Source organism: Ranitomeya imitator, chromosome 2 (genome assembly GCF_032444005.1).
Source record: "Ranitomeya imitator isolate aRanImi1 chromosome 2, aRanImi1.pri, whole genome shotgun sequence".
NCBI classification, from domain to species: Eukaryota; Metazoa; Chordata; class Amphibia; order Anura; family Dendrobatidae; genus Ranitomeya; species Ranitomeya imitator.
This window is the reverse complement of record NC_091283.1, coordinates 646,904,938-646,919,349: the sequence shown is the minus strand read 5'-3', so window position 1 is coordinate 646,919,349 and position 14,412 is coordinate 646,904,938. Positions and strand designations below refer to the sequence as shown.

The following is a 14,412-nucleotide window of genomic DNA, read 5'->3' as shown; positions in this document are numbered from 1 at the left end:
GAATATGCTTTGATCTAAACCACATTGTAGCTCTGACAGTATGTTTAGGATCGTTGTCCTGCTGGTAAGACTTCCCAGTCTCAAGTAATAGGATATCCTGCAGGTTGCCCTGTGTGTCACTCAGTCCGTCTTCCCATCAACTCTGAGCAACTTCCCTATCACTTCTGAAGAAAAGCGTCCCCACAACATGTCACCACTATGATTGATCTTGGGGATGGTGTTTTTAAGATGATGTGCAGTGTTCATTTTCAGCTTCACATAGCATTTTGAATTTAGCCCCAAAAGTTATACTTTGGTCTCATCTGACCAGAGCATGTTCTTCCATATGCCATATAGGGGACACAGCTAGCATGTGAAAGACCTGTATCCAATCTTTCATGAGATTTTACCTAATCATCTAGACATATAGCAGTAGAGGAGACCTCAAGTAGTGTTTGAGCAGTTACATTGACCCCTAAACTTCTTTTTTAAACCTCCATTCATGCACTGCAAATTGAAATGCAAAACTGACTGTTTTTCTAAAGTCATTTAGGGCTTATTCACACAATGCATTCTTTGCTGCATTTCAACCGCAGAAAAAATGCAGCGTTTTACAGCACCAGCAAAGTGAATGAGATTTCTGAAATCTCAAGCACATGCTTATTTTTTCCTTGCAAATCTGAAAAATCTATTTTTTTTCCTTTCAACGGTTTAGTAATGTTTTTCACACATTCAAGTGAATGGGGAAAAATGCAAGTAAAAACTGAGTATTTTATGCAGCATTTTTTCTGCCAAGAGCCTATTCCTACTTATTCGATCATCATTAAAACTTAATAATGAAATATTTTTTTCCATTTTTTTTTTGTTTAATCTTGGGTGCTTCCTATAGTCCGAAAAATATATAATCTTTCTTGGCCACACAGTTAAATTTAGAAATTTCAATATTCCTTATATCGTCTGCCCAATTTTGAGACTTCAGGACTCTGCAACTCATCATTATTTTTCCGTGGACAGCTGCGTAATCATGCGCTGTCTCTTCGGGACCAATTGCTTTGGTTATTAACACCATTTTGTGCTAATAAAGGAGTACATAATTTATTGGCTCATTTTATCCATTTCATTGGCTAGGAATGGGAAACCACAACAATTCCACCAATCTATGTCAGCATCTGTGAAGAATATGGGGGATATAGTTTCATGCCAATCAACTATCATATCCATTCTGAAACTATAGCTCTCCTTCAACATGTGAAGCGGAGACAGGACACCTGGCTTACCAGGTGGTCCAACTTCAAAAGCTCCAAGTGGAAAAACCTCACCCAAAACTCTAGCTGGGACCAAAGCCTTTCTGGCAGGATGAACCCCTGATGGGAGCCCAAGCTGCATAACTGCTTCAAAGAACCCCCCAGACAGACGGAAGCCGTAATTTCATAAGGATTTATCGAGTTATTGTGCGTTCTAGCCTTATGCTGGGTACATTTTTTAGATCTCAGGAACAGGAAGAACATCCGCTGGGGTCTCGACCCATTCTAGTACCCCAGGATGGGGATACATAGAATGGCTAGGAGAAGCCAGGTAGCCGTGTTTTCTCTCAAAGGATAACAGAGGCCCAGCTGGATCCGATGGCGCGAAAAGCGTCTCCCTATGACTTTCCGATGAGAAGTTATCATCAATCATAGGTTTTTGAGTTTCAACTACCAGACCCAATGGGAGGGAAACTAAGACCATCCCGGGGGCGGGAAAGGAAGTGATCGACCAAGGGGTTAATAGGCCCGGGTTCACTTCTAAGGGAGGTTATTTTGTAAATATCGTGTTGAAACAAAGCGGAAAATGCTGGCACCTCCCATGTAGCTGTGCAGCACCAAGCTCTAACATCAATCTGGTAAATGACTTTTGTATCATCCGCTTATACTTAATGTACTACCAACTATATATTTGTATATTTGACCATCATACAGTTATATAATAATAAATAATTTTTATTTACATAGCGCCAACATATTCCCCAGCACTTTACAATTAAGCGGGGACATGTACAGACAATAAATTCAGTACAAGTTAAGACAATTTAAACAGTGACATTAAAGGTGAGGTCCCTGCTCGCAAGCTTACAATCTACAAGGAAATGGGGGGGACACAATAAGTGAAAAGTGCGTGTTATTTCAGGTCCGGCAATTATAATAAAAAGTGATTTTTATATAAAGCTGCATGATCCGGTCATCAGCCCGTGTGTTTAAGTGCAATAGTCAAGTATCAAGTGCAGTTATCGCGTGCATGGAGGGTGTGGAGACAGATGAATAGTAGGGTGCAGATTCACATGCAGATAATATTTGGAAGGAGGGAACAGGACAAAGTTAGTTTACCGAGTAGTTGATGTGATAGGCTTATTTGAAGAGATGGGTTATATGAAAAAGTTTGGGCACCCCTATTAATCTTAAGCTTAATGTTTTATAAAAATTGTTTTTTTTGCAACAGCTATTTCAGTTTCATATATCTAATAACTGTTGGACACAGTAATGTTTCTGCCTTGAAATGAGGTTTATTGTACTAACAGAAAATGTGCAATCTGCATTCAAACAAAATTTGACAGGTGCATAAGTATGGGCACCCCACCAGAAAAGTGACATTAATATTTAGTAGATCCTCCTTTTGCAAAGATAACAGCCTCTAGTCGCTTCCTGTAGCTTTTAATGAGTTCCTGGATCCTGGATGAAGGTATTTTTGACCATTCCTCTTTACAAAACAATTCCTGTTCAGTTAAGTTTGATGGTCGCCGAGCATGGACAGCCCTCTTCAAATGATCCCACAGATGTTCAATGATATTCAGGTCTGGGGACTGGGATGGCCATTCCAGAACAGTGTAATTGTTCCTCTGCATGAATGCCTGAGTAGATTTGGAGCAGTGTTTTGGATCATTGTCTTGCTGAAACATCCATCCCCTGCGTAACTTCAACCTTGTCACTGATTCATGAACATTATTGTCAAGAATCTGCTGATACTGAGAGGAATCCATGCGTCCCTCAACTTTAAAAAGATTCTTGGTGCCGGCATTAGCCACACAGCCCCAAAGCATGATGGAACCTCCACCAAATTTTACTGTGGGTAGCAAGTGTTTTTCTTGGAATGCTGTGTTTTTTAGCCGCCATGCATAACGCCTTTTTGTATGACCAAACAACTCAATCTTGGTTTCATCAGTCCACAGGACCTTCTTCCAAAAAGAAATTGGCTTCTCCAAATGTGCTTTTGCATACCTCAGCCGACTCTGTTTGTGGCATGCTTGCAGAAACGGCTTCTTTCGCATCAATCTCCCATACAGCTTCTCCTTGTGCAAAGTGCATTGTATAGTTGACCGATGTACAGTGACACCATCTGCAGCAAGTTGATGCTGCAGCTCTCTGGAGGTGGTCTGAGGATTGTCCTTGACTGATCTCACCATTCTTCTTCTCTGCCTTTCTGATGTTTTTCTTGGCCTGCCACTTCTGGCCTTAACAAGAACTGTACCTGTGTTCTTCCATTTCCTTACTATGTTCCTCACAGTGGAAATTGACAGGTTAAATCTCTGAGACAGCTTTTTGTATCCTTCCCCTAAACAACTATGTTGAATAATCTTTGTTTTCACATCATTAGATAGTTGTTTTGAGGAGCCCATGATGCCACTCTTCAGAGGAGATTCAAACAGGAGAACAACTTGCAAGTGGCCACTTTAAGTAGCTTTTCTCATGATGGCATACACCTGGCTACGAAGTTCAAAGCTCAATGAGGTTAGAAAACCCAAAAAAGTGCTTTATTAAGTCAGTAAAAAGTAGGTAGGCGTATTTAAAACAAGAAAATGATAAGGGTGCCCATACTTATGCACCTGTCAAATTTAGTTTGAATGCAGATTGCACATTTTCTGTTAGTACAATAAACCTCATTTCAAGGCCGAAACATTACTGTGTCCAACAGTTATTAGATATATGAAACTGAAATAGGTGTTGCAAAAAAAACCAACAATTTTTATAAAACATTAAGCTTAAGATTAATAGGGGTGCCCAAACTTTTTCATATAACTGTATATGAATATCCATTGTTGTGCCAAGCCGGTATTCGTGTGGACCACCCTCTCTCATTCCCCATGCATCCCTGTGCCTGTGTAGACAGGAGGTGTCCGTGTAAACCTATGCCAGGCTGACATTACATATCCCAACGGGGTGCGGAACGTCACAATGGTGAAAGTGGAGAGACCATAACGTGTGACCCCAGACGTATTAGTGACATCAGGGGAGGCTGTGAGGTGGGGTTCTTTATAGCATCTCTGAAGCTACAGATGGATTACACGTGACAGTCTGTAGATAGCATGTTAGGAAGGAGACACCTTGGAGTAACTTTTCGGGGTGAAAATTTCACTTAAAAAAAGTAAAAAGGTAAAAAAAGTGTTAAGCACATTTGTTAACCATTGCATTGGCCATTGGATATGTCAAAGTTTACACTGTGTGCAGAATTATTAGGCAAGTTGTATTTCAGAGGATTATTTTTATTATTGATCAACAACTATGTTCTCAATCAACCCAAAAGACTCAAATATCAAAGCTTAATATTTTTGGAAGTTGGAGTGGGGTTTTTTAGATTTGGCTATCTTAGGAGGATATCTGTTATGATCTGGTGGCCTAGGAGCAGCATGAGACGGACTCTGGAGAAGGTGGTCCCTGTACTGACCGCAAACCCTGAACCTAGCAGCGCAACTAGAAGTAGCCGTGGGGGGTACCTAACACTCCCTAGACCCCTCGACACAGCCTAAGAACTAACTACCCCTAAGGACAGAAACAGGAAACCTATCTTGCCTCAGAGAAAATCCCCAAAGGATAGATAGCCCCCCACAAATATTGACGGTGAGAGGAGAGGGAAATAACGTACGCAGACATGAAATCAGGATTTAGCATAGGAGGCCATACTAGCTAAAAAGAAAGAATAGAACAGAGTACTATGCGGTCAGTATTAAAACATTAGAAAATATCCACCACAGAAAATACAAATCACCACATCAGACTAAAGACGTGGAGGCTATATCTGCATCTCCAGAGACACAGCTTGGCTGCAAAAAATCCTTCACAGACAAAGCTGGAGAAGACAAACATGAAAATGCACAGAACTATAAGGTCCACAGCAGGTGGACAGCAAAAACAAAGCCAGGACTTATCTTTGTAGAAAAGCACAGCAAACAGGAGAGACCAGAAGGGAAGTGAATCCTCCAAAAACAATGGACAACTGGCACAGAATAAAGGATCAAGCAGGACTAAATAGCTGAGTCCAAATTGAACACACCTGATGAATGCTGCGATCCACAGACCGCAGCACTACCACTCATAACCACCGGAGGGAGCCCAAGAGCAGAATTCACAACAGATATCTGTTTGTGCAGGTAACTATTACTGTGCAGAATTATTAGGCAACTTAATAAAAACCAAATATATTCCCATCTCACTTGTTTATTTTCACCAGGTAAACCAATATCACTGCACAAAATTTAGAAATAAACATTTCTGACAAGCAAAAACAAAAAAATTAGTGACCAATATAGCCACCTTTCTTTATGATGACAATCAGCAGCCTCCATCCATAGATTCTGTCAGTTGCTTGATCTGTTTACAATCAACATTGCGTGCAGAAGCCACCACAGCCTCCCAGACACTGTTCCGAGAGGTGGACTGTTTTCCCTCCCTGTAGATCTCACATTTTATGAGGGGCCACAAGTTCTCTATGTTCAGATAAGGTGAACAAGGGGGCCATGTCATTATTTTTTCTTCTTTGAGACCATTACTGGCCAGCCACGCTGTGGAGTAGTTGGAGGCATGTGATGGAGCATTGTCCTGATGAAAATCATGTTTTTCTTGGAACGATCTGACGTCTTCCTGTACCACTGCTTGAAGAAGTTGTCTTCCAAAAACTGGCAGTAGGTCTGGGAGTTGAGCTTCACTCCACCCTCAACCCTAAAAGGTCCCACAAGTTATTCTTTGATAATACCAGCCCATACCAGTACCCCACCTCCACCTTGCTGGCGTCTGTCGGAGTGGAGCTCTCTGCCCTTTACTGATCCAGCCTCTGTCCCATCTATCTGGCCCATCAAGAGTCACTCTCATTTCATCAGTCCATAAAACCTTTGAAAAGTCAGTCTTAAGATATTTCTTGGCCCAGTCTTGACGTTTTATCTTATGCTTCTTGTTCAAAGGTGGTCATTTTTCAGCCTTGCTTACCGTGGCCATGTCCCTGAGTATCGCACACCTTGTGCTTTTTGTTACTCCAGTAACGTTGCAGCTCTGAAATATGGCACAACTGGTGGCAAATGGCATCTTTGCAGCTTCACGCTTGATTTTCCTCAATTCATGGGCAGTTATTTTGCGCCTTTTTTTGCCCAATACGCTTCTTGTGACCCTGTTGGCTATTTGCCATGAAACGCTTGATTGTTCAGTGATCACGCTTCAAACATTTGGCAATTTCAACATTGCTGCATCCCTCTGCAAGACATCTCACAATTTTGGACTTTTCAGAGCCCGTCAAATCTCTCTTCTGACCCATTTTGCCAAAGGAAAGAAAGTTGCCTAATTAAGCACACCATATATAGGGTTTTGATGTCATTAGACAACACCCCTCCTCATTACAGAGATGCACATCACCTGATTTACTTAATTGGTAGTTGGCTCTCAAGCCTGAACAGCTTGGAGTAGGACAACATGTATAAAAAGTATCATGTGATCAAAATACAACTTGCCTAATAATTCTGCACGAAGTGTATTGAAAAGTCGGTAACTACTTTGCACAGTAAACATTGTGTACAACTGACTGGAGTAAAATTTGTGGCACGGTGCAACGAGGCGCATGCCACTTGGAAGAGGCGCCAATTCTTTAAGTTGTGTATGCCTCTTCATAAATATGGATTGACACCTACTTCAGCAAGATTTAAAGGAAATATACACACTATGGGGACGATTATTTATACAAATAGCAACTTGAAACTGCTAAAGTTCAACCTAACATAGCCAACTCAAAACTCAATTGAACCACTTAGTACCTCGTCTTCCTCCATTTCAGAGTCATCACTTTCCTCATCTTCAATATAGATAAGAGGTGGCTCCTGTAATTTGATCCTTGAACCATCTGTACAACAGAAAAAACAAACATTTCAATTTATAAATCATCTTTTATATTAAAGAATACAATTTACAAAATTGTTTTGATTATGTTTATACTTTTGTGCATTCTTTAAAGGGAAACTGTCAGCATGTTTTTGCTATGTAATCTGACAGTAGCATGGTGTAGGGACAGAGAACCCGATTCCAGTAGCTGTAATAAAATCACAGTTGTCTCTGCTGCAGATCTAGCAGAGCTTGAAATGTTGAGCTGTGTATAACCCCACCTACACCACTGATTGGCTTCTTTCTGTGTATAACCCTGCCCTCGATGCTGATACAGCTTCATGTGTAAATTGTATATTGACAGAAAGCTGCTAATCTGTGGTGGTGGTGTGGTTGGACTAGGAGGCACAAGACACCTAGTCCTCTAGTGATATTCTCCTTCTAATAAAACACTGATTTTATTGAAACAGCAACACACAACCTAATAAGTGACAAATCAGGCTCTCAGCCTCCTACACTAAAATGCTCTTGGACTACATAGCAAACACCTGCTGACAGATTACCTGTAGTGATGAGCGAGTATACTCATTGCTCAGGTAGTCTCCGAGTATTTGTTAGTGCTCGGAGATTTAGTTTTTGTCCACGCAGGTGCATGATTTACGGCTGCTAGAAAGGCTGAATACATGTGAGGATTCCCTAGCAACCTGGCAACCTCATGTATTCAGGCTGTCCAACAGCCATAAATCATGCAGCTGAGATAACAAAAACTAAATCTCCGAGCACTAACAAATACTTGGAGATCACCCCCCGAGCAATGAGTATACTCGCTCATCACTAATTACATGTGTTCTAAGATAACATAATACATTACATCATACAAACAGTGTTCTTCAAATATGGACATTTTTGTTTGTTTTATTAATGTTAATGATTTTTTTTTTTACATACCATATACAATGCAGTTTTAAAAAAAATGTTATCTTTTTCAGCTGGTTGTTAGGATTACCGCTCTATCATTTATTTTTTCTATTATTGTATTATGTTTTAGTAAAGTGTACCTATCATTTCACCTAAAACCACAGTAAAAGTATAGACTTGCTGCTCATCTAGGTCTGAGCAACCCAGGTGCCTTATCTGCAAATGAACACACAAAGAAGTGAGACAAACCGACCAAAACATGGAGAAAGTTAAAGTGCAAAAGCTCAAATGCAGAGGCCTGCTCTGGGTCAGATACAAAGAAATACAGTAAAAATTAAACTAACGTCACACTTGATGGTTTCCAGTTCTTAATTTAGCATCCAAAGAAAAATAGAAAGCCTGGCTTGGTTTCAATAACAGATCTCTTCATATTTGCATATATGGAAAGAAAGTCAATCGAGCCGAGCCCCAAAAACAGACTCTGAAAGGAAGATGCCCAATGAACATTTTTAGTTTCAACAAGTTTTTATTTTTCAACAAAAAACCAAGAAAGTTTCACAACAAAATCCCTCGCAGGGGAGTATATATGAATATTATCAAATTCTAAATTAACCTTGATGGTAATTAAACAATACAGTTAAACACGGAGACAAAGACAGGTGGTTGAAAAAGACAAGGGGGGGGGGGGGAAGGGGGTAAGAGATCCATTACTGCGTCAGAGTACTATCAATGGTCGGGTATAAGGACCCAATCAAAGGAAGGCAATTTAACACCAGATTGGCCTCATAGAGATAGTGTTAGGACTTGGTCAAGATTACTGCTAGAGTTCCTTTCAATCCACGGTCTCCATATTTGATAGTAAGGCTCCCATGAGTCCTCTCTTGTAGCTTGTATTCGTTCACATAACATGATAGTGTTCATCTTGTCAATTACTGAGGAAAGAGATAGGGTAGTTGTTTTCCATTTTGTTGCAATGTGTAGCTTAGCGGCGAGGAACAGCTGATTGACTAGAATATGGAGTTTGTTGGAGAAGCCCGGGTATCTAGCTCCCAGCAGGAACACCGTTGCGTCTAACTGAATCGTTCCACCATAAAGCTCCTCTACAATAGATTTGATCTTTGACCAGAGTGTGGAAACGACCGGACAATCCCACCACGTATGCTTTAGATCTCCCAGAGCTCCACACCCCCTGAAACACCGATCTGATAGATTTGGGTAGATGGCATGTAATTTGCTCGGAACTAAATATGTCCTATGTAGGAGCTTGATGGATGTTTTAACTAAAGAGGTTTGAAGACTTCCCTTAGAGAGGGTGCAGCAGCACTTTTGCCACTCCAATGGGGACATTATCTTATTAAGGTCTCTTTCCCATTGTATCATATATGTGAGTTTTACATCCTCTGATATTGCGTTTAGGTTTGAGTAAATCAAAGAGATGGCTCCCCTGCCCAGTGGGTCATTTAAACATATTTGCTCGTAACCCGATGGGCGGTGGGTGACACCATGTCCCAGGATCTGTTCAGCAAAGTGAAAAATTTGAATGATACGCAATATTTCAGAGCTAGGTGGAGAGTACTTTTGGATGAACTCTTGTTTGGTGAGTAGAATATTAAATGGAGAAGTAAGATGTTTAAGGGTATTTAGACCTCTAGACACCCACCAATGGAAAGGGCGGGGCTCCAACCCTGGTGGAAAAGCTGGATTATGAAAAATATGCGTCATTAAGGAAGTTTTGGATTGTAGGGAGTGTTTAAATCTTTCCTTCCTCCATAACATCAGGGAATGTGCTGTGAATGGAGCTGATACATGGATCCCTTTTGGAAGTCTTTGCAACGACCACATGAGGCCTGGTAGAGTGAATGGGGTCAGGAAGTGAGATTCGAGATTCACCCATCTGGGTGCGCTATGGTTGTCCGCATTAGCACTTATTAGCTGGGCTAGTTGGGCCGCTCTATGGTATAAAGTGAAGTTGGGCAGAGACATACCTCCTTGTCTTCTACTAATAAACATGGTTTTAAGTCTTATCCTAGGTCTTTTTCCCTGCCATAAAAATTTTGAGATCGTGCTATGAATATCTAGTAACGTTTTGGCAGGGACAGGGATGTGCAAAGATCGGAAAACATACAGAAATCGTGGTAAGGAAACCATCTTAATGGCGTGTAGCCTACCTAACCAGGATAAGGGCATAGATGACCATCTGGTAAGATCCGATTTGAGATTTTTAATTAAGGGGGCATAGTTCCATTTAAATAAAGTCGACCTATGGGGCGTTAGATTGATGCCGAGATAGGTTAAGTACTGCTCATTTCTGGTAAACTTAAATTGTGTTGTTATGTTGTTTTGTATGTCTCTGGGGGTGTTAATAAATAGGGCTTCAGATTTGTCAACGTTAATTTTGAGACCAGAAACCAGTTCAAACTCATGGAGAGCGACAAAGAGATTTGGGAGTGTAATAGCGGGGTTGACTATGGATAATAGTAGATCATCTGCAAAAAGGCTAGCCTTGTATTGATCGTCTCTAATTATAGGTCCATTAATGTTGGGGTTGGCTCTGATAGCTTCCGCTAGGGGTTCCATGGCTAATGCGAATAAGGCCGGAGAAAGCGGACATCCCTGCCTGGTACCACGTTGTATGTTAATAGGGGTAGGCTGGTTTGAAGGTAATTTCAGATAGGCCGTGGGGCGATCATATAGCAGTTTAAGGCAAGAGGTAATACCTCTTGGGAAGCCAAACTTAGTGAGGACTTCGAATAAGTATGACCATGATACCGAGTCAAAGGCCTTCTCTATATCGAGTGCTAACAAGAGTAAGGATTGCTTGGAGTGATTAGCTGAATGTATTAAGTTAAGGTTCCTCCTAATATTGTCAGGGCCCTGTCTCTTGGGGATGAACCCTACCTGATCTCGATGAACCAGGATGGGTAGTATTTTATTGATTCTGGCCGTGATTATGGATGTAAAAATTTTTAAATCTATGTTTAGCAATGAAATAGGCCTATAGTTCTTGGGGTAAAGGTGATCTTTCTTCGGTTTTGGAATTACAGTTACGTGGGCAATATAAAATTCAGGTGGCATTTGAGTTCCGTTTAGTAGAGCATTACAGAAGCTCTGTATGTGAGGTATGAGTAAGCTGTCAAATTTTTTGTAGTACTGTGCTGTGAGTCCATCAGGCCCAGGAGCCTTGTTTTTTTTCAAATTTTTTATCGTTGCTTTTATTTCGTCAGAGTTGATTGGTGCTTGGAGATAAGCTGTGTCTGTGTCTGGGACTTTAGGTAGTGTCAGATCTTTGAGGAAGTTCTGAATGCGGATCGGGGAAGGGGGCTGCGGGAGGGAGTATAGGTTTTGATAATATTGCTGAAACATTTTATATATTACATCTGGGTGGGCAGTAATACGACCTGTAGGATCTTTAATAGAGGCAATATTATTCAGGAGCTCTCTACTCCTAAGTTTACGGGCCAACATGCTGCTTGGTTTGTTAGCATATTTGTGAAAAGTAGATTTAGTCCATGTCAGGGCCTTTTCTGATCTATTTGTTAAAATGGTATTGAGTTGTAATTTAATATCCCGAATTTTCTTGATTAGATAAAGTGAAGGGAGGTTTTGGTTTGCCTGTTCTAATTTTGAGAGTTTATTTTCTAATTGCAATTGTAGCTCAGACCTTTGCTTTTTCTTGTTAGAGGCAATTTTGATCAGGGTCCCTGTTATAAATTTTTTGTGTGCCATCCACACAGTTCCCGGGGACACGTCAGTGGTATTGTTAGTTTGGAAATATAGGTTCAGCTCGTCCTTTACTGTAGATAAGACCGTTGGGTCTGTTAGTAGGGAGCCCAATGAACATTTTTATCAGTGAAACGTAGTAAACTAAAGTGCACAAGATGAGCCTCACAGCGTTTTGTGTATCTTGCACAACAGAGAAGGGGTTAGGCTGGGTTCCCATTGCGTTATGGGACCGCGTTAAACGGACAGCGTTGCACGGCGAAATTAACACCGTGCAACGCGGCCGTTAACGCGCCCATTCACGCTAATGGGAACGCGCTTCACTAGCGCGTGCCATGTTCGGCACGCGCTAGCGACACGCCGGTGATTCCTGGCGCGCCGCGGACGCTGCTTGCAGCGTCCGAGGCGCGCCCGCAGTCCGTTCCCCGCTCTCGCAGATCGGGGATCTGCGAGAGCGGGGACGTTACCGCGACCCCGACCGCAGCCCCATAGAAAACATTGCGTTAGCGCAATCCGCTAGCGCTAAACGGATTGCACTAACGCAATGTGACCCTAGCCTTAGTATTGGGCACTGCTACATGTAAAAAAGTTACTAATACGAAGTGCTACTCAGTAGAGGATTGTTATTATGGGTCTTTACAACACTCTATATACATTTATACACATATTTTTAATAAAATACCAGAACCAACACTATTCTTCTTTACAGTTAACCTTAAAGGGAACCTGTCCTGTTCCCAAATGCTATTACCTGCAGTTATGGGGTTAATCTGCAGTGTAATAGCGTTTGAAAGCCATGCGGCTGCTGCACTGAAAGTCCAGCTAACGAGAGGAAATTAACTTGATGCCTCCAGGAAGCTTCCGACTTTCAATTATAGAGGTGTGGCCGGCGCGCTTCAGTCACTGCTCAGTACATAGTGAGCAGTGGCTGTGACGACACCTCGGCACTGACTGACAGCCAGCTCAGCACTGATGCACTGTACAACCAGCTGTCAGTCAGTGCCATGGTGTGGTTACGATGTAGAAATACTTGGCACTCATGAAGGATCCTGTATCCAATAGACAGGACTGAGTTTTCTTAATGAGAGGATTAATGAGTTTCTCTAGGAAAATGGACAACAGAGAGAGAGCAGTGAATTGGTGGAGGCAACTATCGGGCGACCTGGTGGATTGTGTAAACATTTATGGATTTAGGCAGGATGTATAACACTGGTATTCTTGGATTTTTACTATATAGGTAGTCAAAGGTCTTTTGATTTATAACCCCTTCCGATAGATGTCACATGAGTGTGTCGTGAATTTTTTTGGCTAGTGCAAATGTGGGATCATATGTGAGTTTCTTGTATACCGTAGTGTCCCCCAGTTTCTGTATACTTCTGCTATATAATCCGTTTTATCCATAACCACAATGGCACAGCCCTTACCTGCTGGTTTTACTATAATGTCCCTTTAGTCGAGCAGAGATCTTAATGCCTGTCTATCCAATGATGATAGGTTATTTTGAAAACGTAGTAGTCCCTGTTCAGAGTCAGCTCTTAAGGAATGGTAGTCACTGTTGACACAATCAATCAATGGTTCTAGCACTGCACTGCTCCGAGGAGGACGGAAACTACTAGTACCTCTTAGACCTAATTCTCTAGCAGTTATGCATGGTGATGTTGTCACATTAGTTGGAAAGATTGGCGGAGATCCTGCAAAAAAAAGTCTTAAGGTGCAAAAAACTAAATCTAAACTAAAAATCTAAATCTAAACTAATCTAAAAACTAAATCTAAAAAACGCTGTAAATCCATGTCTAGTCTAAACTAGCCATATGGAACAGAGGGGCAGAAAGAGAGGCCACATTCAAGTAAGTCAATCTGGGCTATACTCAGGAATTTTGAGGAAATATTAACTACGATGGATGATGGAAAACCTGGGAGTGTGTGACGCTCATCGACTCTTGTACTCCTGTGGTACTGACCTCCTTGTCTTTTTCGGTGTAAAGTTTTCCTGCGCAGACCAAAAAAAAAAAAAGAGACGATGACGTGGTGTTTTCACTGAACCGGACGCTGCGTAATCCATGGATGAACGCGGTTGCCGGAAGGAATCCCACTGATAGCCGCAGTTGTCTCGCCATTTGTAGACACGATCAAGGAGATAATCGTCGACGTCTCGCTGGAACATAATTCTTTTCTTGTCCTCTGTGTCCTTACGATGTTGATCAATGTTGTTCTTAATCCTATTTTTCAAGGAAGTCAGCTCGTCTGGTGTCCTGGAAGAGTCAAGTTGAGTCTTGATGTTATTAACTCGTCCTTCGGTGGCAATAATCAACTTCTGGCGATGCTCCAGAGTTAGTGTCATCAAATCAAATGAACACTTATTGAGAATGTGTTCAAATTTTTAGCAAAATTCCGGTTGGTCGTTGAAGATAGTAGGTTGTAGTGGGACCCTGAGGCCCCTGCGGATGCGTTGGACCTTAAGGTATTCTGTGAGTGTGGCGCAATGAAGTTCCACGTTAACTAGATGCCTGGATTCTCTTTCTAATTCAAGCCCCCGTGCTTCATTTGGGTAAAATCACAGGAAATCGGTCGAGAGATTAGATTGTGAGATGATATTGGTGGCCTGTTCAACAATGTATGAGAAGGTAGAAGAAGACATTACCCAGAGTGCAAATGTACGGTATTGAAGTAATTAGGAAAACATGGC

The 14,412-nt window shown here is 41.5% G+C and overlaps 1 protein-coding gene across 1 annotated transcript in view; it reads right to left on the bottom strand.

Moving 5' to 3' along the window:
• Positions 1-14,412, bottom strand: part of LOC138665410 (gastrula zinc finger protein XlCGF48.2-like) — an 81,039-nt gene that overhangs the window by 7,686 nt on the left and 58,941 nt on the right. Inside the window, exon 8 of the mRNA XM_069752862.1 lies at positions 7,025-7,110. Within this exon, the coding sequence (XP_069608963.1) occupies positions 7,025-7,110 (86 nt within the window). The remainder of the gene's footprint in view (positions 1-7,024; positions 7,111-14,412) is intronic.